Source organism: Alligator mississippiensis, chromosome 5 (assembly GCF_030867095.1).
Source record: "Alligator mississippiensis isolate rAllMis1 chromosome 5, rAllMis1, whole genome shotgun sequence".
In the NCBI taxonomy this organism is placed as follows: domain Eukaryota; kingdom Metazoa; phylum Chordata; order Crocodylia; family Alligatoridae; genus Alligator; species Alligator mississippiensis.
Window position 1 is genome coordinate 13,310,754 of NC_081828.1, and position 27,609 is coordinate 13,338,362.

Below are 27,609 nucleotides of genomic sequence, written 5' to 3' on the forward strand. Positions count from 1 at the left end.
TTGGTAGCATAATACTTTATTATGGAACACTCCAAAATTTAAGTCGAGAGAGGTGAAGTTTCATCTGTGAGCAAATGGCAGAGTTTACCAGTAGAGATATTGACAGCCATGCAATACTTTTACTTCGGAAATACCAGAGATGACATTTCACAATATACACCATTTAGGGGCCATGAAAGGTCTGCAGATTGCAAGGATTGTACTTTTTAAATTAATGAACTATACATATCATTCTGGTATATAAAGCCTCTTATCTGCAAATTTACACAATCCAGAGAAGCAGAAGGTTCTCTAATATTATCACGTCCACGGGCTTTGAATACAGACTGAAAAAAAAGTCTCCAAATATAAACTGTCCATGTATCTTCCTATAATCAGGATCCTCACTTTGAAATGAAAGGAACTAAACTTAATTATAGAAAATGTGGCAGGAGTTAGTTTCGCGTTACTGGGAAAAGACTTACCCAGAATGTGATCTCAAAATAGCAAAAAAAGTTGTGCTATTTATTTTTAGAAGTCAACGTAGATTTTATCTGAGTGTACAGGGTTGGTAGAAGTAGTTACAGATTTGAACCTGAAATTGCATGCTTTATGTACAGCCAAATCTATAAATAAAAACTAGTTTGAATTTCCCATTCTCCAGGAATGAAGCAAAGCTCTGGATTGCTCCATGGTTTTCAAACAAGTCAGACATTTTGGCTATATTCTCTCTAAAGAGAAAATATATAGTAAGTGTAAACAAATCAACAATTTATTCTCAATTCAAGAAGGAAACTTCCCGATGCACGCACCTGATAACACACTGGAAGTTATGGTTTCCTGAAACTTTTTTCTATATAAATCAAATCTGCTTATATAGTTCTAATATACACAAAGATAATCCTTTGTACAAAATTATGGCAAAAGCTGATATGAATAGCGCACGTACTACTTAAACTGCATTTTTGAACACCGAATGTATATGAATACAAAAGGCATACACCTTAATTTTTTTTTCAGACAAACATTCTGGCTGTCACAATATGGCACTAGATTTTGCCATATGGTAGCAACCTGTAGTAATCAGGACCTATTGCTTCCATAGGAAACACTGGCGGCTAAAAGAGAGATCATGATGATCTGATAGAACAAGGTAATACTATCTCCCTGTAATACAGAAGACCAGATAGACTACAACCTGTGATAAAGCAGGAGTTATTGTTTCCACTGGAAACACTGGCAGCCAGAAGTGACAAATCATAACGATCTACTAGAAAACAGTTGTGTGTAACAGCTCAGAGAAGAACAATGAACTGGATTAAGCAGAGGATAAATATAAGAGTAGAGAGCAGGAAAGTTGTGGGGGGAAGGGGGGGGGGGGGGAAAATCAGCCAGAGAACAAAACTTCTCAATGAAGTGGTTACCATTCCTGTCCATGGAATTACCCAAAATTAGAGCACACAAAGCAAATGTCTTTCCCCTGATGCACACATCTCACTCCAAATGTAATACCTGTGTATTTAACAATAGAAAAGAGAGAAATTTGACACCAAATCATTGAGAGAGGGGGGACTCTCTCCAGTAAGGACTGAAGCATAATACTCTTTATTTTGGCTCGTGTCCCTCCTAAATAGTAGTTATAAAGTGTACAATACTACCTGATTATTTTTCTGACTGGAAATATTAAAAGTTTCATATGGAAATCAAAATATTTTTGCTAGCAGTTTCCAAAATGTCTTGAAACAGTCACACTTCAGAGACACCAGATTCGATCACTATTATTGTCAACCAAGACAACGTTGAAAAAGCTGAAACAACGGGGAAGAGTCCAAACAACTGAAATTTCCACTTTGACAAAGGCATCACATTAGCAATTCATTTGGACACATGCTCTTGCTTTCATCAGCTGCATCATTCTGCTTCTCACTTTTGTAGCTGGAAAGGAACAAGTTTTCTATTTGAGTCAAGAATTCTTCAGCAATGAAGCAGTTGGTTACCTTGCCCAGAGTCTTCCTCATGCACTCCAAAAGCTGGTTTAAAAAAGAAAAGTAGTATTTTCAAATTCAGAAACCAAGTCAAGGAGGAAGAAACCCCCAGAGAAGCAGTAGTTGATAAATACTCTAAGAATAAACCTTAATTCATTAGCAGGTTTGCAGACTGCAATTTAAAGCATATCTAGGACTTTTCCTAGCAAAACAGACCAGTGATTCCCTTATTTACAGGTCCTGACTCTTAACAGCTGCCTGCTGTTCCTTTGGAGGAAAGCAAAACATAGCTTTATGCCATGAAGAAAAATTCTTCATGGTCTCAGTTGGCAATCAGCTTGTGCTAAAATGTTTGGCTATGAAGTACAAGGCTAAAATAATCTCATTGGCAGTAAAGGATATATATTCTACAGAAAATATACAACGCACAAGAGTCATTTGAATTTAACTATTGTATAATTTGTGGTTAAGATCTTTCTACCAGTTCAGTTTGTTCATAACCTACTTAAATCTACAAGTAATGTCGGGAGGAAAATAAGGGTATACAATTATTGTGTATGTCTGCTGTTTATGTGCTTTTTTGCTTTGGGCAAATTTTCTGTCTCGTTTGTGCAATTAATGTTACAGCTTTAGTTATTTAGAATGTCATAAAGATGATTACATGGACTGGAAAATTAAAAATCTCACTTATGCATGCAAAACATGGTGCAACACCACTTTAAAACGGCAGAACGAAGATGTAGGAGTTTATTCTTCTCTCAACATGCATAAAATTCTTGCTGATCCTAACAGCAGTCAAACACAGAAAAGACCACAATTTGCTCTTTTCCTATTACCAACTTAAAGTCAATACTTTAAATATGGCTTTAATCATTGACCTCAGCAATAAACAGCAAATTTGGAAATATCAAGCCAACCTCATTCTCGTTATAGTAAAATAGAGCTTCTTATTTATTTATTGCAACTGGCCTAAAGCTGTGACTTCCTGGTTACAACTTTAGATGGTTTAAGGTAACTCAAAGTAATATTTTTAAAAGTCAAAATACTTACTTTCTGCAAACAGGTCAGGTCAGAATCTCTGTGAAAGATTTTATCCATGGGGACACTACTGTTGGAAGAAATACAAGATCACTGGATCATACATAAAAGTTGCAATTTAGCTCATCTTAAAAGCAATGCTGTAAGCCAGTGGTGCTCAAACTTTTTAAAATGTTTTTTACTGTGTCTGATCCCTCCACAGGCAGGATCTGGCAGGGCCCCATCCAGCCAGTCAGAGGGGGAAGGGGGACAGAGCCTGGCCCCAATCCAGCTGCATGGTGAAAGGGGGCTTGGTCCTGCTCCAACGTGGCTCTATGGTGGGGAGGGGCTGTGGCCCAGCCCCTATCTAGTCCCGTGAGTCAGGACAGGGGGGGGCCACAATGGCCTATGGGAGGAAAGGTGCATGGCCCAGCCCTGCAGGGAGAAGGGGGTGCAGCCCAGCCCCAACCTGGCTACGAAGGAAAGGGGGCATGGAATGGCTCCAATCTGGCTGTGTGGGGGAGGGTCCTGGCCCCCCCTGCAGGGTTTGTAATTTTTTTTTGGCCGGGGGGAGGGGGGCCGGACTGCCATTGCTCCCCTGCCGCCAAATTTCCCAAGGTGTTGGGAGCCCTGCAGGCTGGAATCCAAGGCTCCGTGGGCCACGTTTGGCCTGTGGACGGTAATTTGAGCACCCACCCCTGTTATCAGCAGTCACACACCTATGTGAGAGCCGGTATTTTTCGATGATCCATCTTGTTTTTTCAAACACTAATTCCCACTGAGGTTCATCCAACATCTGCTGTATTTCAAACTTGTAGGGGAGACCTGTAATGCATTAAAATAAGATTATCATTTTTTTCTTTTACATCCAGCACTCTCTTTAAACCTGGAAGCAATATTCTTTCTTTCAACTGTCCATTCTTTACTTAGGCTTGTTACCGCAAATAACTTGGAAACCTGGTAGCTGCAAATACTAAAGAGTTAGAGACATCAAGAAATAGTTTAGGCTCTAAATTTAAATTCAGCAGAAAACTGAACACTGACAGATTATAACAAATATATTTTATTTTGAATTAAACCTTGCCACACCGACTGACAAAATGAAAAATTCTGAGAAAGGAAAACTGCAAAACTAAGTAAACGTTATAATTTAAATTGCCAATTTCCCATACTTAAGTTATATGTCTCATACCTTTGCCAGTGTCTCAGTGGCATATATAGAGAGTATAAAACCAAAAAAAACCCCATCAACATTTAGTTTCTTTTGCTGTGTAAGATTGTCAGTATAGTGACACTACTCTAAATTTAGGGGAGGTGGGTCTTGATATCTTTGAAGGCACCAGAAATATGATGCCTTTAAAAATATCCAGAAGAAAAAATTCAGTTTTAAAGCATGTATTCAAATTACTGAGGTTATATGTAAAAGATTAGCAAATGAAGGTAGTGACCTATAAAGAACGGAGGAGACTTATTAGTAGGCCACATGTCCAAAAAGAAAGAAGATAAATTCCAGAGAGAAAGTCATTAAATACAAGTCTTCTCAAAACCATAAGAACATAATGATCTGATTCACCTGCTTTCTGTCAACACCTTGAAAGATAAAAGACAACTGTTACAATTTACTATCTGAAAATATTGCAGATATGAAAAATGTTCAAACCAGTGCAAAGTGGATTTTCAACAGTAGGATAACGCATAATTAAAACACCTATGATGGATGAGGAACTCCAATTTCTGTTCATTGGCTTTGAAATGAAATTACTTTCCCTGCTTTACAGAGGCTACAAGCAGTTAAATGTGGAAAATTTCAGTTATTAGAGAACTTTCACTGACCCATGTGGAATCAGTCACTGAAGTTCCATAAATGACTTCAAAAATATATTATGTACCAAATGTTGTGATTTTTAAATTAACACAGGAGTCGTTTTTTCTTTAAAATAACCATCTATGTTTGGGATTTCCATCTCCATTGTTAACATTCTGTAAATTCCTTATAATTAAAATTTCCAAAAGGCTAGCAAATAACACTCTGGATGAAGGTTATTGCTTCCTGTACCAATCTGCCACGTGAAGCTATCTACCGAATCACCTGAGAAACGGAAGAGAGCTACTGAGGCCAAGCAGCCTAAACAAGTACTTTAACTCCAAGTCACAAGAAAGTCAAGGTGGCAGGACTGTGCCAGGTAAGACTGTCAGCAGAGTACTCAAGGATCACCAAGTGATCCACACTCTGCCCAGAGTACTCAGGAAGTGTCCAGGTAGACTATCTGTTTCCCTTAAAGATGTCAGTATGCAGTCAGGAAGACAACCGTACACCTTTTTACATTTGGTAGGGTTTCTGCACATCCACGAAGGTACCGAACTATTAATTTTTAAGTGAAAATTAAGATTACAAAAATAACTAATAATTTAAATGGCTTCCATTATCTGGAAAATTTGCTAGCTTCAAAGATCAAAGAGACTTTAAGCCTAGTTTAAATGTATAAAGTTAAATCCCAAAGCATTAAGAGACCTGTAGAAAGGGGCATAGGTTCAGATACTTACGGTAGGAGCCATCGGAACTAATCTCATCGCTAATAACGAGACAAGTAATTTGGGAATATGGAAGTGGATTATTTCTGTTATAAGGACTTATGATCATTCCAATGAACATTGCACCACCTCTGGAGAAATAACTCTAAAGAAAAAAGGGAAAAAATAAATAAAATAACTACTTAATACTTTCTAAATGCAGTATAAATACTTATTATTTTTATTTATTTAGACACACACACACAGTATGGGTCTGACCATAAACTGAATGGAAGGCCTGGTGGTACCACTCATGGTGGGGTAGGTCCTATAAAATAACATAATGTTGCAACCTCCAGACCAAGGTGAGTACAGGGTGCCTCAAAACCCTAGCCTCCATTGCCTTGTGGGTAACTCCTAGGTTGGAGAAAGGCTAAGGGACATCACCTTGACAGAAACATGCCATTTCTGAGACACCAGGCAATCAGCAACAGTTCTTTTCTTATCTGTTGCTCTAGGGCAGAAGCTACAACCATTGAGGCACTGAACATCTGGACTTGGACTGGCCTTTGGATGCTGTCTCAATGGTCTGAAAGAGAGATGGTAAGTCTTGGACAGCCTCCATTCCTCCACACACACACACACACACACACACACACACACACACACACACACACACACACACACACACACACACACACACACACACACACAGAGAGTACAAGGTAGGAACACTGGTATACCCTTAAAAATCTGGAAGACCGATTAAATCATGCATATGTAAAAATGTAGCCTGTATTTACCCTCATTTTATTACTCAGCTTCAATTAAATGAATAATCCTAGTGCCCTGAAAGCCACAAATCAGTGTACAACCTAAACAGTTTCCAAATGTTGAAGCCATATCCATTATTGTATTGATCCATATTAAATAGATACATTTTAAAATATGCACAGAATACCTACCTGATATTTAGCTTGAGTATCAATATCTCGGATTGAAGGATTAGGGTCAAAGGCAGGGTGAGAGTGATACCACCCAATAACACTGTATCCTCTAACAGCCAACGTTTCTGAAGCCTGCGTTTGAGATACTGGATCCATCTCACACTGTAGTCCTGTACTTAGGCTATTGCATGGTTCAGCTGCACAAATCTGTAAACAACATCCTCATATGCGTAAATGGGAACAAGAGGCACATTTAAATCCAATCAGTGTTAAGCACTAGATTTCTTAGGGAAGAGGAGGAGAAAAGACAACTAGGTATTCTGTAAATTAATTAAAAATGCAAAGGAGCATAAGAGTGATGTTGTAGCCATAAAGATCCAGAAATTATACAAGAGGCAAGGGTTTCTTAGAGTGATATCTTTTATTGGACCAACTGTGTAAATGGGATAGGAAATAGATAAGCTTTTGAATGCAAGACATTCTGATATACGTTATAGCTATCCCATCTAACCGGTTGGTCTAATAAAAGAAATTACCATAAAATATCCTTGCCTCAAAAATTCATGTAATTTCAAGATTACAATAACTGACTTCTGAATTTCAAATCGGTTTTAAAACTAAGTTCAGTAATCTGTGGAATGCTACTTCCTCTATAGATGCAAATAACAGGTACTGTTAAACACAAAGACATTTAACCTATTCTTTTAATAAAATGAAAAATAAATATACCATAAAAACTTACTTCAACAATTCTATCAGCCTCAGAGTATCTTCCTCCTAACAAGCCTATTACTTCTGCCATAGAAACATGCGAGTGCTGAAGATACAATAAAAAAGCATTATTTATAATACTTGTTAACCATTTTTAGTAATTGCTCCTATCTTGGATTTTCATAATGAAATATTCTTTATAATTATAATACATATGTTGCTTAATAAGGTTGAGAAAAAAACTGAACAATGACTAGTGTAATATAAAGCTAATAAGTAAAGATATCTTTGTTAGGCGTGCATGTGTTTTGTATACAATACAACCCCATGGGAGTGAGGAAAAAAAATTCAATAAAGAGGATGTTCACTATAAGAGCAACAGTCAATTTGCTCATCCTAATGAAAAACTTGGTTCCTGCCATTGGGAAAGTTCATGTAAGGCATGCTCTGTAATAATGAGGCTGTACCGTATCTACCAATGCACAATGTTCCTACTTGGAGAAATCATCACTTTTAAAAAACAGAAACACTGTCTTGTAAGTGGGCAGAGTGGAACTGGCTGGCATAAAAGAAAATATGCCAGTATCAAACTTCTAGATTACAAGGCAAACAGAAAAATGATCCCAAGGATAACACATTGAAGAGGTGTCTATTTTGCAGCCACTGCCTGTACAGAAGATGAAGACTGTGAGAAGTAGGGATATGACTAAGGTTTGCCACTGCTTTTATTGCAAGTCAATGATCAGACTCAGCTGACTTCAGTTGAAAACAGAGTGGGCACTAAGAGCCACTCATGCTGGTAGATGATTTGCAGAAGCATTACACACAACTGTAAAGAGACATGCAGCAATTTCCAGTTTCTTCAATAGCAAACTATTGGTTTTAGCACTGAATGGGAAGGAAGTTAGCTGGAGAAAATTAGGAAATACCAAGATGTATATCACAGTTCATTGTAAACAATGATAAATCCTTACCAAGTCCATTATTAGAAGTGCTTCTGAAGCCACTTTCACCTGAAATGGTTCCTGAAACAATATACGTGATCATGGGTATAAAATAGATAGCTTAGGAAAATGCAGAAATGTTCCTAATTTTCCCTTAATATATACATACCTGTTTTTCTGCAGTGAACAAACAACAAGGTATCAGCTGAAAGGGATCAAAGGAACTGTAAAATGAAAGAAAATCTCAAAAAAGGCAGGAATGTTAGCAGCACTGTCTTTAGATAAATATTATTACCTCCCTGACATGGTGGGCATAATCTGAATTCTTTTACCAGTGAAATTGCTCATCACCTGAATGACTGTTTAGTTACTGTAACCTCGCTTCCCACACAGGAATGATGTGGCAAATTTTGTAGTTTATATTTGCAGCATAAATTTTCCTTAAAAATCCAGACTTTAAAGCAGATTTCATATCAGTGAGTCTCAACCGGGGTCCTGAGTACCCCAGGGGGATTCAAGATCCTTGGTCACATAAACCTAACAGGCTTCCTGGTCTGGCCTTGCACATCTCCTGGAATCTGGGGTACTGCTAAATTCAGAAATGTTATGGAGAGGTGCTTTAAGTCTAAAAAAGGCTGAGAACCACTACTTTATAATATACATAGTAATAATTTACATCCTAAATTGTGGAATGTGTACAAGCTTATTAATATTACTTTTATCCAAAAGGGGTATTATAGACACACAGATCTAAAAAGAAAAACCTTTTCATCTGTCTTGATCCTTTAGAAGGCTTTGCAGGTTTAAGTTTCTCCTCCTCTCTTCTTCTGGCTAGCTCTTCAGCAGAGAGATGCTAAAAAAAAAAAAAAATTCATCTCAATTATATAGTGCCTCAGTCAGGATTGCTAGGCTAGCTCAACACATTTCTGTATCTCGAAACACAGAATAGTTTCACCATGCCACGTTTGTAATTTTGTTATTGTACCTACACTGAAACAGCATATATCATGTGACAACAGCAACAGAGGCATTAAACAGCTTCAGCTGGCAGAAGATGCAAGACATGCTTCCTATCATCTATTGATTAATCTAACCCAGGTTTGAGCAAATAGCAGGCATTTTTTATATATACACGAGGCAAACATAACAGTTAAAGTCATAAGAACAGTTTTCACTATAATCCAGCTGGGCAAAAAAATTACACTTTCACATTTTGTCTCTGTCCAAAGAGAATTCTTGGTTCCCATGTTATGTCTTATATGACATTCAAAGTCATTCAAACATTTAGACTAAGTACAGACATTCAAAAAACCCCTTGCAAAACTCTATTGCACTTTTCTTAAAGTGGTATAAGAGTGGGAGCGAACTGAACAGAGGTTTGCTCTTCAGTGTTGGGGGCGGGGGTGGGAAACCAGAGCCTTCTGACCATACTGACTGAGGCCAGCAGGTGGGGGATGCTCTCACACCTCCCATAAGACTGCCAGTGTGGCCCCTGTCCCCAGCACTGCCACCCTGTCAGCAATCTGGGGAGGACCCATGCAGCACAGACTCCCTCCCCACCCCACCCCAACCTCCTGACAGCTGTAGTACAGGGCTACCCAACACAGCAAAAAGCTGAGCTGGGAACTGGGGGGGTGAGGGAAGGCAGCCCTCTTGCCCCACAGACCCGGCACAAGCCCTCCCCCTTCCCCCAAACCAGCAATCTAGAGGGGCCAACATAGCACAGGTGCTCTGTTCCCCCATTCCTCACCCAGCTGTGCAGAGAGGAGACAGAGCTTTTTTTGTCTCCTCTCTGTGACAGCCCAGAGGTGGGACTACACCAGTGCCTGCCTGGAGCAGATGAGCACTGGCCAAATCTAGCAAACCACGCAACAAGGGACCCCTGGGATGCCAGGGGAATGTGACCTACCTTGACTCAAGATGGGATGCGATACAGACATTCAAAAATGCCCTAAAGTAAAGCGCTTTAGTCTGATACCACATCCATCCAGGGCTAACTCAGAGCAGGATCCGCCATTTTTAAAGCACTTTATTTTCCATGAATGTCTGTTCCGTTACAACCGTAAAACACTTTTTGCATGCTTAGCATACGATAAGAATCACGTTTATAACTAGCCTGAATTGTTAGGAAGTAGTTTAGAAATTCTGAAGTTGAATGCAAAATACTTTTCCACACAGGAAGACTTGGATAATGTGTAGTTTATGCAGTCACTGTAGAATTAGCTCAGTAAGAGCATGCATGCACAAGAGACATTTCCCTGTATAGTTAAAACTGGCTTTCATATTAAGGAACAGTTAAATATTTTAGTATCATCTGCACTGGAAAGTACTTCTGAACTCAGGAAAACTTAAAGAGTTTTGGCTCTCTTAAGACAGGAGTGTTAAACCACCAGTCCGCAGGCCAGATTGGCTTGTGGGCTTGCGCCATGCAACCCACTGGGCTCCCCACACATTTGGAAGCTCAGTAGTGGGAAACTGGTTACCACTCTCTCCCACTGTCAAATTTCCAGCCCCATGGGGAGCCTTGGGCCCTGCAAGCTGAATTAGGTGCCTGATCCCAGCATGATGTTGGTAGAATAATTAAATCCTTCATAGTGTCAGGTGTGAGCAGCATCAGACCTCCAGGACCCAATCCCAGTATGCTGGGGCAGGAGGGGGGCAGTGTCAGGCCCCCAGAGGTCAATCTCAGGAGGAAGGGGGTGGCACCAAACTCCCGGGGACAGGAAGGGGTAGTGCTGAGCCTTGGACCCAATCTCAGCACACGGGAGCAGGAGGGGGTAATGCCAAGCCTCTAGAGAAAAAATCCCAGTACATGGGGGTGGGAGGGAGTACCAGGTCCTTGGAACCCAATCCTATGGGAAGGGAGCAGTGCCAAGCCCCCAGGGCCCAATCCTGACATGTGGGTACATGGACCAGCACCACCCCATTCATCTGTCCCACAAAGCCAAAAGGTTGAGCACTGCTATCTTAAGACAACCCAAGGTGGTGCTAGCATTAGCATTGCTGCTTAAAAGTTAAACTGTTTGTCTACATTCTTGACCTAGGGGAATAAGTAAAGGGCTGGAAACCCAAAAGGCCTAAGTTATACTCTCACTCCTATAACTGATTTGCCTTACTAGGCTGCAGTCAACATCTGCTTGCACCAACAGTGAAGAGCAACAGTTGTTAGCTAGCAATATTTTCCTTACCATGTGTTCAGATGACATTCCCTATAACACCAGCAGCTGCTTATGAACATAATATGGTGACACCATCATGCTATTAACAACCATCCACTGTAAAAAAAAGACACCTGGTCTTTCAACAGCTGGGTCAATGACTAAATAAAATCGGAGGGCTCCTGGGTATGTCACCAATGTGTCGATTCTCCCCCATGTTAAGCACACAGCCTTCCTTCTATAAAAGCCTATCTTAAAGCTAAAAAAAAACCAGGGAAAAGGGCAGAGCTGGTCAGCTTCTCACTCACCACCCCTCTCACTCTTGTGCAACATATTAATATCAGTTTGCAATGAAAGGATATTACACAAAGCCACGGTCTTTAGACATGGCTGATATTTTAAAATCCGCACAAGATATAAAAAAAGAAAAAAGAAAAAAGCAAGTCTAACTCGAAATTCAGCAGCTGAGAACAAAACTGATGAAATCCTAGAATGAAAAACCGTGTGCCATGCTGTGAAGTCACAACACAAACAGTGTATGGCTGTACACATCTATGGCATGAACACCTCACACAGAAGAGTACAGTCATTGCTATTAGCCCAACCACCTAAGAATTGGCACAATACTACTTCATAACCGCTGCTTCCACAAGATGAGGTCATCTTAATATTTATTACACCAGTATAGTTTCTTATCCTGTTTGATGAAATTCCATCTGGTCTCAGACTAAACTCTACCAGAACAATTTAAAAATACAAGGGTTACCTCAAAAGTCTGGCCTTCCAAGTCCCTGGCATCACACCAGTTTCCCCAAGGGTCTCGCACGCGCCGTCGTCTTGTACGCTGCAACAAGCCAACAAAAGCCAGGTTAAGCGTCAGGCTGTGCTCTGCCAAACATTGACCTTTACTGAACTTAACCAGCCATAAAACAATAACCAACCACTTAGTGTCTCATGAGCATTTCAAGTACAGTTCTACATTAAAATAATCCCACTGAATAACAAGTTCTTTACTTTGGAGCATACTCAACGCTTGGCAAAATGTCAAGAAATAAATCAGTAAGGATTTTCCATGTTTCTTTTTAAAAAGTACAGCGTGACATCTGAGTAAAGAGCCACAAAACCTAACTAATTCTGACAGCAGCAGAGTTGTAACACAATGATGTGGACAATATAACTAGTCCTTGCATATGATAATCTTTCTTTCTCTGCTATGGATTTCCTTTCCCGTGCGCTCCATTTATTGTTAGTGGATTTGGTTTAATTTTATTCTACTGATGAATCAAATATATAAGCTGTCTGTACAGCAATATAAAACCATGGCAATATACAAGTTTTACATAAATATCTTGCAAGCCTTTTTATTTAATGAAGCAATAAGTTATTTCTAAAATCTCATATATACTTGGTCATCAGTGTAAAAGCTCTAAATTATTACAGAAACTTGGTCAATTTATACAGCGCATGAATTAGGCATCCTAACAACATGCCAACAGAAAACTCCAATATTTTCCAGCTAACGCAGGTCTGCAAATTTCACTGGTTTTGAAGGTTCCTTGCAGGAAGGATAAGGAACTTTGGAAACCAACTGCATAATAGAATGGTATTTCACATGCATCTCTCTCTCAGACCAACACTACTGCTCAGACAGTCAAATCAACACTCCACAAGAGAGAAAGAAATGCCTTGCATGGAAACTGGAAATCAAAAAACACCCTAACACTGTCACATGTAGCTTTGTATTTCTGACTTACCATAGACTGCAGACGCTGAGCTAACTGGTATGCTTCTATGGTATCTTTGCCTTCTTTGGATCGGGTTTTATCAGCTGGTTGTGGTCTGTTATATACAGCCTGTTCTGTAAGGATGCAAAAACAGACACACACTATGCTTCAGTAACCTTTGAATCAAGTCATGAATTCTCTCGGGTAAAGGTAGATATCACACTGAATATAAATCACAATTAAAAGTCTCATTGTTTGATCAGGCAAAAGAATGCTGTCTCAGGAGACCAATCTTAAAGAGGAAAAGGTAGTTTTAACTTGTGAATTTTCTAATATTTTCCAACATCAAACACTGTATCCCATGACATATACTATGATATATTGTACTATACTTCTCAAGGGGAGCCCTCCACAAAAAAACCCCAAAAACTGTCAGACTCAGGTGAGGATCACGTTCACCCACAAAATGTTGTGCTTCATTTAAACCATCATCAGGTAAGCCACAGATATAATTTACACAGTATCATTTCAATAAAGTATATTTCTCCTAACTCATAAGAAATGGCAAGAAATAACCAGAATCTATATTTAAAGACTGAAGGCATTGTTATAACTTAAAAGTAAAAATTAACCCCCCCCAACCCTATTTTCTTTGTGAAGATCTATTAATTGAGTATCTCCGACTTAAAAACAAATAGTCTATCGATATATATATATATATATATATATATATATTACAGCAAAGGTGTGATCCCAAAATGGTAGAACCACCTGGTGCAGTCCTACATAAACTTGCAAAAAGTCCCTGCCCTCAAAACACTTGCAGGGAATGACAGTGCCCTGAGGTTTAAGTAACAAAAAGTTTATCAACTTTATAAATAATGACTGGCCTTCATGAGGAGTAAATTTAGACAAAAAGACTCTTTTGAAAAGAGGTTTCCCCCATCTTGATTTTACACCTCATCTAAAAGTATAAACTACCTAACCTATAACAGACATTAGCATTTATAAAGGCTAAAGTCCTGAATAGATTCAAAGTAAAATCTTCTTTTTACCACAGCCAAAGTTAATTGCTCCTATTAATTCCAGGTACGTGTGTATTCGACCAATACAGTTAACATCACCGCAGTTCTTCAGGCCTGGGCGTACTGAAGTTTTATTCAGGTATTTAGGTTTACATCTCTCCCTGAAACAAAGCACAGCACATTTTCAAACAAAAAGGAAAGGAAGCAATAAAAATGTAAGAAAAACAGTATGCTTTAACTTTCCTTTGAAGGCATTTAACATTTCTTTATATTCATATATTTGTTTTCTACAGAATAATTAGGACACTCCTGCTACTTGGCACATTTGGCACTCACCCTGACCATTCTAATAGTCGAGAACATTTTTTGATGCAAAAATATACATATGAAGCAAGATTGTACAGTATGTGCAACAATATACCAGTCATATAATCCACAAAGAAAAGTTAGTTTCACAGATGTGAAAGTTTATTATACTTTTTGAACCGTAGGTACATTCAACTACATGCATACAAAGCAGACACAGCATAAAACAGCTCTCGAAAATGACTAGTGCCAGCAAGTGGTTAATTTATTAACATGAAATGTGTAACCCTGGTAAACCGAACAACTATTCTGTCATGTTCAATATTAATCAATTATTTTACCTACCTTATGCAAACAACTTACAAACAGGAGAGATTCTTGCACATTAATTTGTGACACTAACATTTACCGCTTTTTAAACTGAAATGGGATGTCGATCACATTTTTCTTTAGAAATACAAGAGCTTACAGTTACCCTGGACCTAGTGCATAAGGCAATAATTTATTTATAAGGCAGCTAAACTGAAGGTGAGAGGAAACAGTAACATTTTAAAGCTTATAAAATTACAAAACAAAATGAAGCCACAGGAGGACAAACAACTTGGTAAATTATCCTGTCACAGCAATAAATAGGTTCCTTAAAAAGGCTCAAATCAAATGCATTGGCAAATTAATCAAGTGTCTGAGTATTAGCTCCACGTTTAGAAAAAAATAATTAAAAAAATAGTTCTGTTCAATATTTTTTGCTCTAATACAGACCACTCTTGCTATAAATTTAGTCTTCCAGCCTCCTACAGGAGAAGAGGAAAGAATTAATATGTATTAGAGCTCTAAGTAAGGAATGGCTTCAGTGCGAGTAAAATCTGAAGGATAGGACTCAGAAGCCATAAAACGTGCATCAGAAACATGCTCACAGTCTCAGATGCTTCCCCACGAGCTATCCCTGACCATATAATTGTAATGTTGTACATTGATTAATGCTCTGTTTTCTCTTCCCTGTCTAATGTAGTGCACTGAATACACAAAAATTGGATAAATAACATCATTTGTTTGGCACATGCTTTAAATGTTTCACTAAAATGTCTCCATAAGAAAATCAGGAAGGCAGAAAGGAGAAGGGGTCATCTGCTTATGACCAGTGCTACTTGTTTCCAATCTTGTGAAAACAGCCAAAACATCACAGCAGTATTCTGCGCCGTCAACACCAAACAACCTCTCTATCCTAACTCCAGCAAAGCATCACTTACAAGAAAAGTAAAAGGGGGTTAAGAGGCTAAAGTGAAATCAAAATACATATCTTACCACTGATCCAAAATGTAATTTCTAATCTTCAAGTAGCGCTCTGGAGTTTTGGCCTGCCGTCCCTCAAAAAATTCAGGAATAGCTTGTTTCTCTTCTTCCAGGATGACATTCCTATCAATTTCCACTTCCTGTTCTGGTGGCTTAAGCTCCTCTGCTTCCTCTTGATTCTCTTCATCCGCTTGGTGGGAAGAGTGGAAAAGCAGTTCAGTATCAGCTAAGTCTTTCTGTTCTTCATTAAGCTCTCGACCAGCCCACTGACTGCTGCCATGAAAAGTTCCTCTTCGGTCTAGCTCATTTTTCTCAGGAAATTTGTTAAATTGCCAATACTCTGATTTCACAGATTCATCACCATTTATGCTCTGTTCCTCAGAGCAAGTCACCAGAACATCTGAAAATTCCAGTGTTTCCACCTTGCCTTGCTCAGTCTTTAAAAGGTCTTTTGCAATTAAAGGAATTGCAGAGTTGTGTGCAGAAGAACGTGTGTGTTCTCTTCCACCAGTTTCCTGAATTGGACTCTTGTGACTATCGGTTAATTTAAACTTTTCAGGTTCCTGCTGGGGTGCATAAGCAAGCAGCTCATCCATTTCATCGGTGATGTCTACCTCTTCATCATCAGACAGTTTTTCAATTTTCACTGCATTTAGGTTGGGGTCTGCACGGCCCCTCAGGTTTGTAAGGGCCCAAGTCTCTGCCTTTTCTCCATTCTCATCGTCTATTGGAAAGCTAGTGCTGCTGTACTTACTTTGGTCCTCTTTTTCAGTGTCATCAATCTTTGCCTTATAAAAACATAAATGGATTTTAGAAAAATTAAGCATTCCCCAAAGTATGGCAAAGATGAAATACAGATGAAAAGGACTACTGCTTTCTGATCGTTATTTTTTTAAGTAAAACATTAAAGACTGTTAGGAGCTTATACAACATTATAAATTCAAGTGGCATTTAAAAAAAATTGTTCAAGACTTCAGCTGGTATGTAGAGCTGAACTTATACTGGACAGTTCAAACTTCTGAGTATTTGAAGAGAAATCTGTTTTCAGTCAAATAATCCACTCAAGTTACAAGCATCAGTAAAATCAAAAATATTATTATTGTTTATAAAAAAGGACTGCCAGCAAGATTTGAATAATTCTAACTTGTGTGTCTGTCCATACCTATACCCTAAGCAAAAGGGGGGGGTAAGGGCTTACTTACCATGCACAAGTTGTTCTACAGTAAGTTGGCCGAATGTCAATTGCTGTTCCGTGCTAGAAGGGTATTACAGTGAGGCGGCTTTTTCTTGAATGAAAGTGGCTGCAGAACACCTGACACAAGGTAAGACCCTCCCCTAACCCCCTTTTACTTTGCTTGTTTATTCATACTTAAAATCAGGTCAGATTTTGGTCCTAAATGTGTAGATAAGCACACTTTATGTTGTCTTCTTAAAAAGCAAGATTACAAGGTAAAAGTATTGTAATGGTAACATATCACAAATTCATGTTTTCTTTCCAAGTACATGTAAAGAGACATACTGTTGTAATGCTTTTTCTGATAACTAAAAAAAGACATTTCACTTTACCTTGTTCTTAAAAAACTGTCTTGCATAGCTCTTCACTTGTAAAACAGTGCGACTTCCAATCAGCTTGGCAATTTTTGTCCACCTTCTGCCAAATTTAGCCTAGTTTAACAAGAGGTAAAAAACACTACTGATTTCTAACACATTATAGGACCATAGAAAGTTAGGGTTGGAAGGGACCTCTGGAGATCATCTAGTCCAACTGCTCAAAGCAGGCCCAGCCCCAACTAGATCATCCCAGCCAAAGCTCTGTCTAGCTGGGTTTTGAAAACCCCCAAGGATGGAGCTTCCACCACCTATCTAGGTGACCTGTTCCAGTGTTTTACTACCCTCCTGGTGAGAAAATTCTTCTTAATATCTAACATAAACTTCCCTTGCTGCAACTTGAAACCATTACTCCTTGTTTTATCATTTGCCACCACTGAGAACCATCTAGCTCCATCCTCTTTTGAACCCCCCTTCAGGTAGTTGAAGACAACTATTAAATAACCTCTCAGTCTCCTCTAAACTAAATAAGCCCAGTTCCCCCAGTCTTTCCTCATAAATCATGTCCCCCAGCCCCCTCACTATTTGTGTCATCCTTCACCATTTTGTCACCTTATTTTGTATCATATTTAATACATTTATCATATTTTGTATCAATTTAATACAGGAAAAAAAGGTTTACAGAAGCAATTTGTGATTCAAAAACAAAAATAAATCCTATTAACTAGGCAGCCAGAAACTATGCTCTCTGAAGCATCACTAAGTACCTTTCCTTACCTGGAAATCGCTCTTGAACACAATACAGAGAAGAGTGCCTACTATCAGGAAGAATCCCAGGAAAGCTAATTAAGCATTTGCAGGATTAGAAGTATTTGCAGAGTTTTACAACAAATTACATTTTAATCCTGTATATGCAAGTTCAATTTACTGAACCACTTTAACAGCCCACCAAAACCATGCAAAAAAGTCAAAACATAACAGCCAGTCATCCCTCCAAGTAGTAACTAAGGTATTGGTAAGTCACAATATCAGCAGGCCAGTTCACAACCTGGTGCATTTCTAACAGATAGTATATTAGTGCCCAAAAGCCTGAACAGGCTGAGACTTTATTGTGCTAGGCCCTGTATGGAAATAAAATAAAGAGCTCCAGAGAGCTTACAGTAGTGTCAAAAGCACCAAACTTGAATTGGCTAGTTTCCATTAACAGGGTCCCACTAAATTCAGTAGTATCAGAGTCATATTGTAGCCATGGTGGTCCAGGAATTATGTGAGAAGCAAAGATATTTTTGTGTGATATCTTTTACTGGACCAAATGCATGGATGGGATAAAGTTAAACAAGCTTTCAAATGCAAGGCATTCTTCATCAGGTCTAACACACAGTTAGACAGGCTCATCTAATTTTATCCATACCATATAGTTGGTCAAATAAAAGGTACGACCCCCAAAAATACTTACCTCCCACTAAATTGATACTATCGTTTTAAATTGTTGTGTAGCAATTGTAATACTATACCTGACAAAAGACAGCAGACCTGGGACACTATTGGCTTCCAAACCTGCAAGCGATCCTGCACAAAAAAAACTTTTGTGCTCAGCTCAAGCCATCCTGACCGTATGGTGGATCTACTACTAGTCTGACGGTAGGACCGTGGCCTAAATTTGCCTGATTTGCCATGCCATTATAAGGTTATTTTTAACATTTAAAAAACAGAAATAGAAATGTCATGGTATCCATTTTTTTACATTTTAAACCAGAGCTATTTTTATAAAAATGCATTAACAATTAAGACGGCCTAGTGATAGCTGTGCAGAAATAAAACAAAACACCAAAATATGTTATCTTACCAGTCCTTGTTCAAACAGCTCTTTTTCTTCTATTGTCCATTTCAGTGAGTAACTAGCTGATTTTGTAGGTGACCGTGCCCTAAAAGAACAAGTAAATACAAGTAAATATCTTGCACTCATCTCCAAATTAAAATAACTTGCAGTAATTTTGGGATAAGCAGGAATGGACCCAACTGTAATGGGGGGTTTTGCGATGGGGATGTGTGCTACAGCAAAATATATATTTAAGATATTTGTATTTCACCCCAAGTGGTCTTGACAAATAAAACTGTTGTTTAACAATCCAACATAGCTAGAGATAGAAGACCAATAAAGAAGAGATATGAACATACCTTTCATAGTGCATACCTTGCACATGCACTGCAACTTAACATAAATCAGAAAGACCATTTAAAAATACAATTCAATAATTAAAAAGTACGTACATGACCTTTCCTGTTTTCTTATGTGGGCTGCAAAATATAAAACACAATTCCACTAAAAGTTAAGTACTGACTCTGGTTCTTTTAAGCAAGCATATATATTTAAATATATATGTAATTAAAGAATCAACACATTTCTCCTAAAGTCTCATCTTTCACCATTACTTTCTCCTGAAAGGGATCTCACCTTTTCGTGGACTTCTTTTCAGCTTCCTTCTGTTCAAGCCATATTTTTTCTGGAAGTGATTTATTTGACAAATAATATCTGTCATTTCTGCTAAGGAAATTTGGGATGCACAAAACAGAACAATACACATGTAAACTTTCTGTCAAACTATATCCATTTATAATTTACTGCATGTCATGCTTTCAAAACTAGAACTGAAATACTAAATGTTTTACAAGTTACTGAGCTAACAAATGAAGGAATGCCTACTTTACTTTCTACACCATAGACTCACATGATTTTGAGTAAGTCAGCCAGTCTGTTTCCTCCATAGCTTTTTCCCCTTTTTACTTGGAAACTGTATTAGAGTAATTTTCTTCTCCTTTCAAACACCTTGCAATACAAGTCTGAATAATTTATTTCCCTGAAAAAACACTGTCACTTTAAATCTGTGTTTTCTTCTATACTACTAAACTCCAAAAGGAAAAAAGGACAGGGAAACAAGGCAGTCCATGTTTCCTAATGCAGTCATCTAACCAGCTTGCTGAAATTAGTTGTGTCAACAACATTAAGAGTGCTCATACTGCAAAAGCCCATAAAGTGCTTGCTAAACTAGCTGCAGAGTATCCTTGCACTGCAAGACCTTTATCATCAAAAACAAGAGACAGAATTAAGAGGAGGGAAAAAATAAATCACAAGACTGATCAAGGTCAGGACAACTAAACTATCTGGAAGTTAGAAATCATACTAAGTAGTACAATATACCATTCAGAGCATTCTCTTGGGGGCTGGGGTGGTGCGGATGTGGGCATTAAGGCAAGGTCACAGCAGAAGCGTTCATAGCAAGGCCCTGTCAGAGTCCAACAAATCTGTGAATTCTGCTGAATACCTTGTCACATAAAGGAAGGAAAAACATTCTCGTGAAATAATGCCTTGCAAATTATCTAGATTCAGTCATTTGAGTAAAGGACTGTATTTCACAAACATTAAATAATCATCATAACATCCATATAAGGTATTAAAGAGGATTCAGCAGTGAAGATGGAAAAAGACATGGAAAAAAGACTCGTTAAAGTCAAACCAAGCTGCAGACAAGAGAGTAGCCAAATGACAGAATTCAGGTATCCCCTCTACCACTTCCACAATCTTACTACTAGATCACAGGGCTTCAGGCAACATCAGTGAACACCCTTCTCTCTACAATCAGTCCACAATATATCTACTACATAGCAGGATTGTGGGTTTTCCTATGTCCCTCAAAGAACAGACAGAAACAAGTCAATGAAAGGATACTCTTCTTCCAGCAACATTTTCTCAATAACAGCCCTATTCTCCTCACTGATGGTGCTATCCAGGGTCCACGGCTGGAAAAAATATTAATTTGTCTTTTAAAAACAGTGAAGAGGGGAAACCCAGATGCTATGAAAAGCTCTCAGAAAGAGGCACTATCCATTAAAGAATGACTTACAAGGCCATTATCTGCTCTCCAAGATGAATCGAGATAGTGATCTTGCAATAAGCCCGAAGCTGTATTCCCATAATCTCTGTAATAAAAATACCAATCCTTTTAAAGGGAAAAAATAAATCGGAAAATAAAAGTGTACCTCTTTATTAATGCAAATATTTTTTTTTTTTTTTTCAAATCAGGTACCTTGTCAGAAGAGCCATAATTTGAAGCATTATAATTAGGGACCTACGAAAGTCACAATACTGCTTTTTTTTTTTCCAGAAAACACAAAAATCAAGCATTTTCTGTGAAAAACAGAGGCCTTCGTGATTTTGGTGGGCTCACTACAAAAAAATGAAGTTACCGGCAAGCAAAGAGAAGGGGAGGGAGGGGGGGTGAATATGAAGTCTTGGAGCACAGGAGCGAAGAAGGGGGCAAAGGAGAGCAAATGAGAGGCTAAGCCCGTGACGTAGGCTCAAGTACAGGTGCCAGCCCTGGCCAGGCAGGTAAGCAACAGGGTTTTGGCACCATCTTTTCAGCACCCAGAGACAAGCTGCAGCCTGAGGAGGATTGAGCAGGGATGAACAGTGTGAAGAAATTCTCCAAGAGGGCCAAATACATTTCAGCTCTGGACTATGCAAGGCCATATCCTGCAGGGATCTTGCACAGAGATGGAAGCAGGCTGTTCTATACCGCCTTCAACGCGCCTCTGAAAACCAGCGTAGATCGACACTTAGAGTCCTCGGCTCACATCAAGCGAAAGGCTGCTGCAGAGGCTGAAGGTCAGAGCAAGAAACAAGTGACCATGTCCTCACTCTTTAAAAGGATTTAAACGCTTGGCAAGGTGAGCAGCAGCATTTTCCCTTGTGGAGACTTTTGCAGTGGCGAACATCCCGCTGGGGAAACTTGATCGCCCTAAGTTAAGGGACTACCTGAACCAAAATGTGCAAAAGGCTGGCAGTTTTGCATGTGTGAACAAGCTTTGCCAAAACTGTCTCCCTGCAGTGACTGCTTCAGACGTACAGCCCCAAAATCACCACTGGCAGAGTATGAATCCTTCTCCATGGTGGCCAATGAAGGTGCCAACCCTCAAGGTAACTATGTGCTACATATTTTATTTGTACTTGGGAGCTGGACAGACAGCTACCTGCCTGTTTTTCAAACAGAGCCAGTCCACCTCACACCTGTCAATTTAGCTACCACGGCTTAGGCTGTAGAGAAGACAGTCGCCAACTATGGCTTAGAACTGAACAAGATCGCAGCATTTCTGACCAACAATGCCACGTATATGTGCAAGGCTTTCTTTGATGTGCTCCAAGGAATTGATGTCCTGCCCAAAACAATTAATGTCATCCGTAACGTGCGCATACTGTCTTCAGCAAGCAGCATCTAATGTATGCCGTTCCCCAGTGCGGACAGCCTGGTGTCCTCCTCCAACCACCATCCAGGCCGTAAGCGCTGGGACAGGATTTCCCTTGCCAGTCAAAGTGGGGACCCACATGCGACTGCATTCACTGCCATCCGAGCCTGTATCAGATCACCAGGTGGAATTTGTGGTTCAACATGGTCTGTTGCCACAAGCACATGAGGTACTACAACCAGTTTGTGAGCGAGGTGCTGGAAATCACACCCGGTGCACAGTGCATGCTTAAGCTATGCAGTCTCCTGGAACAGGGAGCCATTCAAGATCAAGTGAAGTTTGTGGTGAAAATACCATCCAGTTCAGAGAGTTTCCACCATGATTTGAAGGCTGGCAGGTTGTGATACACTGTGCACAAAACAAGCTGATAGATTTGATAAGTCAGGTCAAAGATATGGCATCACAAGAACTGTTAAGCTGTCAACACGAAAATCAGTGGAAAAGAGACCTGTTGTAGGCAATAGCTGTGAAGCTGAACCAGCTGAACCAGTACTACAGGTACAACCCAACACTGCCACCATGGTTCAGACAACCAGCTGTCTTCTTTTTTAGTGCTGGTCACACCTGGGACCCCAACTAGGTACCTGTTCTGAGCTGCGACCCTCAGCTGATGAACTAAATCAATCCCTGGATGGGAGAAAGAGCGTGACAAGGAATGTGCCGCTTATGTAAACTGTCAAAGAGTGCCAGATGCCTGCACGTTTTTTGGGACTCGGTGACTGGTTTCCACATCTGCACACCCTAGTAAAATGTTGCCTCACCATTCCAATTATCTCAGTGGACGCCGAATGTGCCGTCTCCATGTAGAGACAAGTGTCCACTTTGCAGAGCTAGAGATGTCAGCAGTGACTGCTGGTGGGTGCTGCTGGTGACTGCTAACTTTTAAAACCTAGCATGAATTGCTTGTCTCAAGGTTAGCATTGAGTAAACTCCTTTTTACAACACCATTTAATAAAGTATGTTAATGGTATTAGTTACATTTCATGGTGTGTATAACTTTAATTTCATAAGATGTTTCAGTTTAAAGTTTAATAAAATGCTTAGATTGCTTAATAATGTGTCAATTAATGGCTTCCACAGGTTTAATCAGGGTAATTAAGTAGCGGTGCACCGATATATCTGTTGCCTATCAGTTTGGCACTGATAAAAGGGGAAACAACATTATGGGCTATCACCTTTTTTTGGCCATTACAGCTAATAATGTTTACTGATAATTACGCCATCTGGCCAGGGCCCTGGAGATCTGGGTTCCCCCTCCCCCCGCAGGGCCAGGGTCCCCAGATGCCTGGGTTCCCTTGGGAATCGGCAGGCTCCCCCTTGCAGGTGGGCAGCATTCTAGCCTGCAAGCGGTCCTGCTTGTGACCCAGGGCCAAGGCAGGAAGCAGGACGGAGCTATAGTCCAGAAGGCGTGGGAGGGGGGCAGCTCTCCACCACTGCGCCCACCCTTCAGGGGAGTTTTGTGGGGGGATGTGCTCCCCACAGGTTTGTGCGCAGAGCAGATGCAGGCTCTTTGCTGTAGGCTCAGGGGTCTCTGCTGCCTTCCCCTTGGAAGCCAGCTACATGCTCCCTGCCTTCCCAGCAGCAGTGGGGGCAGCGAGGTGTGCATGCAGCCAGTACACGGCTCCTAGGGCAAAGGAAGCAGAACAGAGCCCCGAGCCCACATCAGGTACCCACATCCACCTTATTCATGTCATTTTAAAGTAAACTGGTTATAGGATCAGCATTTGTCAATATGGTTGGTTAATAATCAGCTATCATATCTGCCAAGAAGATCTTTATCGATGCACCGCTATAATCAAGCCACAGTTTTGGGCCACTGGCCCATTGGCCATAGGCATGGGAGGGCCCTGCTGATAAGCCCACAAAAATGGCGGCTGGCCCCAAGACTGACCAGCAAAGTCAGCTGCCCGCTTCCTCAATTTCAATAGGTCCCTAACTATAATGTAACTTGTATTCATTCACATGAGAAGTACATAGAATCCAATCCAAAAATTAATGCAGTATATATTCTCTAGAACCATTCTTTAAAGTTTCACTAAACATAAAGGGTAAATGAACCCCAAGAAAACAAACCTCTCTAATAATTTTGCAGATGTCAGAGCCCTTATTAACAGGTGTGCCTCCCTACCCACTGTAAATACACATATAAAGTATTGCCAGAAACAATTTGTTTTACTAAAAGTAAAAATTTTCTTCTGAGAGAGACTGAAAATTAAAAGTGGAAGTGAACTTGTGAAACAAACAGATAAACAAAGGCAAAAGAATTGCTTGGGAGTTAGGGCCTTGTTACACATTAATTTTAGACAGCTCCTGGAGCTTTTAACCCCTGGACTGTCCACACATTAACACCTGAAACTAGTTTTAAGCACACTTTAGGCAGTTTAAATTAATGCCAACTGCAGGGCAGGTTTCTCTCGGATCCGTGTTACCCATACAGTGCCCCCTTCCCCACCCTCCTATTCTGTGTGGACAACCTCTCCGCCAAGCCAGCTGCCCCTCCTGCCCCCAGGGGTGTGACATTCCCACCCCAAGGGAGGCAACCCCATGCAAACAGCCTTCAGAGCACATGCCAGCTAGCTAGGTTGCATGAGACATTCTTCAACTTACTCCTCTAATTTCTTTTTAACATTCTTCTTTTTTTTTCCCCTTCATTTCTTTCATTTTACCACCCTCCCCATTCCCACATTGACTTTCCAGGCCCTTAGAAGACTGAAGTTTTACTTTCAACTGTAACAGCACAAAAAGCCCACATCTTCCCTTAACCCTCATGCCTTGATTTCCCCATTTGTAAAACAAGAATAAAAACTGCCTCATAAAGGTCCAAAATTTCCAAATGGAAACTGGTATGTAAGTGAAATATAATATGCAATTAAAAATCAATTTTTGTCTTTAATATGAGAGAGCTGATAACTTGTGCATGAAACTACTCATAACATAGTGCCATACTGTGATAGCATCAATAATTTAGGGCAGTAGTTTTCAAACTGGGGTAACAAGGTGCTTTGCCAAGAGGTACAAACTTAAAATTTTAATAATGATAGTGGAGCTTTTGATTGGTCAACACACAGCGAGTAAACAGTGTTGCCGTGTATTCATGTCTATGTCACTCTCCCTAAGGAGCTAACATACAGAGACACCTGGGACAGAGGTATGAGCACAAATGTTTTGCAGGTAAAAAGTACATGGCCAAACGAGTTGGAAAGCCACTGCTTTAGGGAATTGGGGGTCGGTCTGCTCAGGTCCCTTCCGACCCTACCAACTATGAAACTATAAATTAAGGAACAAGCTCTACAGTAACAGAAATAATTACTTAAGTACAGGCAGTCCTCAACTTACAATGTTTCATGTTACAACGTTTCGCACTTAAAACGTTTATAAACTGTCACCCTGTTTCAACTTTTTGACATCAGTTTCGACTTTACGCTTGATCTGACGCCAAGCCACGCCAGCGAACAAGTTTACTGCGTTGCCCATCTCCCTGGAGAACATCTGTCCAAACTTCCTTGGACACTTTCTTTAAGATAGCAGATGAGACCCCAGAAATACCTGCAGCCAGGACTGCTAAGAAGAGTCCAGCCAAGAACCCTTCAAAAAGTCCAACCAAGACATCAATCAACGTCCCCTCAAAGAAGTCCTTCCAAATCAATGATTGCTATTTACAATATAAATACATTAATGTAGCTATATTTCTCATCTATAATTGACCGTGTACAAAATTCTGGGGTATTTTTGGTGAAAATAGGGTATCGGGCCTTGGTTCATAGGAACCAATCCCCCATTTATAACATTGTTTCCTATGGGAAAATGGGTTCCAAGTCACAACGTTTCGATTTAAAACACGGTTTTCAGGAACTAATTGCGTGGTAAGTCTGAGGACTGCCCGTATGTTAAACACCATCAGCTAAGTCAACTGAGCCCATGAACAGTCATTCATTCAAAACTTCCGCTGCTGGAAATGTTTGCAGGAAATCAAGCAATACGGGTGTTCAGTCTGCAGCTACGCCCTGTCCTTTGTGCCTCTCAGACCAAGGTTACCTGCTCTAGTCCCCCATTCCTGGGGGAGGAGCAAAACCTGCTCCTCACACCCAGGATCCCTGTCCAGAACAAGCAGCGTCTGCTCGCTCTGCCTGGCTCCTAGTGCCCAGGAGCCAAACGGACTAAGCAGCGTGGCACAGCCCGTGCACACTCCTCACACCAAGGATCCTTGTCTGAGGAGGGGGCCAGAAGCAAGCAGTGCAAAGCCCCTGCCTGCTCCTCGCCTTCAGGACTCTGATGCAAGAAGCTGATGGGTGCCAGCCTACCCCACTCCCCCCGCCCCCATTCCCCTTCTCCAGATCAGGGTGACCCTGGTCTGAAGGCACAGTGGCCTTTCCCCACCACTCAAACTCCTCCCTGAACTGGGAGGAGACAAACAGCAGCCGTTCCCCCCGCCTTCCCGGTCTCGGGAGGGCGCGGAGAAGCATTTCTCCACCACTCACCTCCGCCTGAGCCCCAGGAGGAGTCAGGCAAAGGGAGAAGCGTACAGGCACTCATTCTCCCATGAGAAACTCTCCCTGGAAAGACCTCTACCAGGTCAGAGAGAGGCTGTTTCCCCCCAGCGCTGCCATCTTTGTTCCAGGAGAAACTGGGCGAATGCCTAATACGCTCGTGGTTTCTACTGGGAGAGCCGCGATTCTTTCGGTGGAAACGCAACGTTTTGAAGCGGCTTCACTCCAGCCGTATTCAGTAACAACTCACTGCATCGGAGGGAATCACACAGTACCAAAGAAACCTAGAGACACGGGGCTGGAAGAGACCCCCGAACCCAACCCAACCCAACCCCCCGCCCGAGGCAGGACCCCCCTAGCCAACCTACACTCGACACATTGGCACACTTATTTGCACACTTATTTGCACTCCCCCCGCAGTGAACGATGTTTTTTTTCAGCAAATCCGGTCCTTTGGCGGCTCCCATACGTTTCCCATTTAAGGCCTGGCAACGCCGCGGCCCGTGGACGCAGAAGCAGGCTCGGGGGCAGCAGCCGGGCCCGACCCGCTCCCAGGCCCGCGCTCACCCCAGTTGCCCCCCGCCGGCCGCCGTCGCCGCGTCCCCCTCGACATCCACATCGGCCTCCTCCGCGGCCGCCATGATGACCACTCTCGCCGGCTCTCGCGAGAGAACGC

At 40.7% G+C, this 27,609-nt stretch overlaps 1 protein-coding gene across 3 annotated transcripts; it reads right to left on the reverse strand.

Annotated features, from left to right (window-relative positions):
• Positions 1–27,609, reverse strand: MYSM1 (Myb like, SWIRM and MPN domains 1). Of its 3 annotated transcripts, none has more exons than XM_014598701.3 (20): positions 27,501–27,609; positions 21,048–21,123; positions 20,873–20,943; positions 19,601–19,678; positions 19,417–19,443; positions 18,992–19,070; positions 17,164–17,262; positions 15,610–16,385; positions 14,032–14,162; positions 13,007–13,110; positions 12,019–12,096; positions 8,859–8,947; positions 8,264–8,318; positions 8,125–8,175; positions 7,182–7,256; positions 6,458–6,646; positions 5,526–5,658; positions 3,701–3,806; positions 3,015–3,069; positions 1–2,009 (listed from the first exon to the last, which is right to left on the reverse strand). In XM_014598701.3, the coding sequence occupies exons 1-20, from the start codon at positions 27,572–27,574 to the stop codon at positions 1,842–1,844; spliced, it is 2,514 nt and encodes an 837-aa protein (XP_014454187.1). In that variant the 5' UTR covers positions 27,575–27,609; the 3' UTR covers positions 1–1,841. The 3 variants fall into 3 exon arrangements, with proteins under 3 accessions (XP_014454187.1, XP_006267561.1, XP_014454189.1); XM_006267499.4 differs by having other exon boundaries at positions 3,015–3,072; XM_014598703.3 differs by lacking the exon at positions 27,501–27,609 and having other exon boundaries at positions 3,015–3,072; positions 20,873–20,964; positions 21,048–21,124.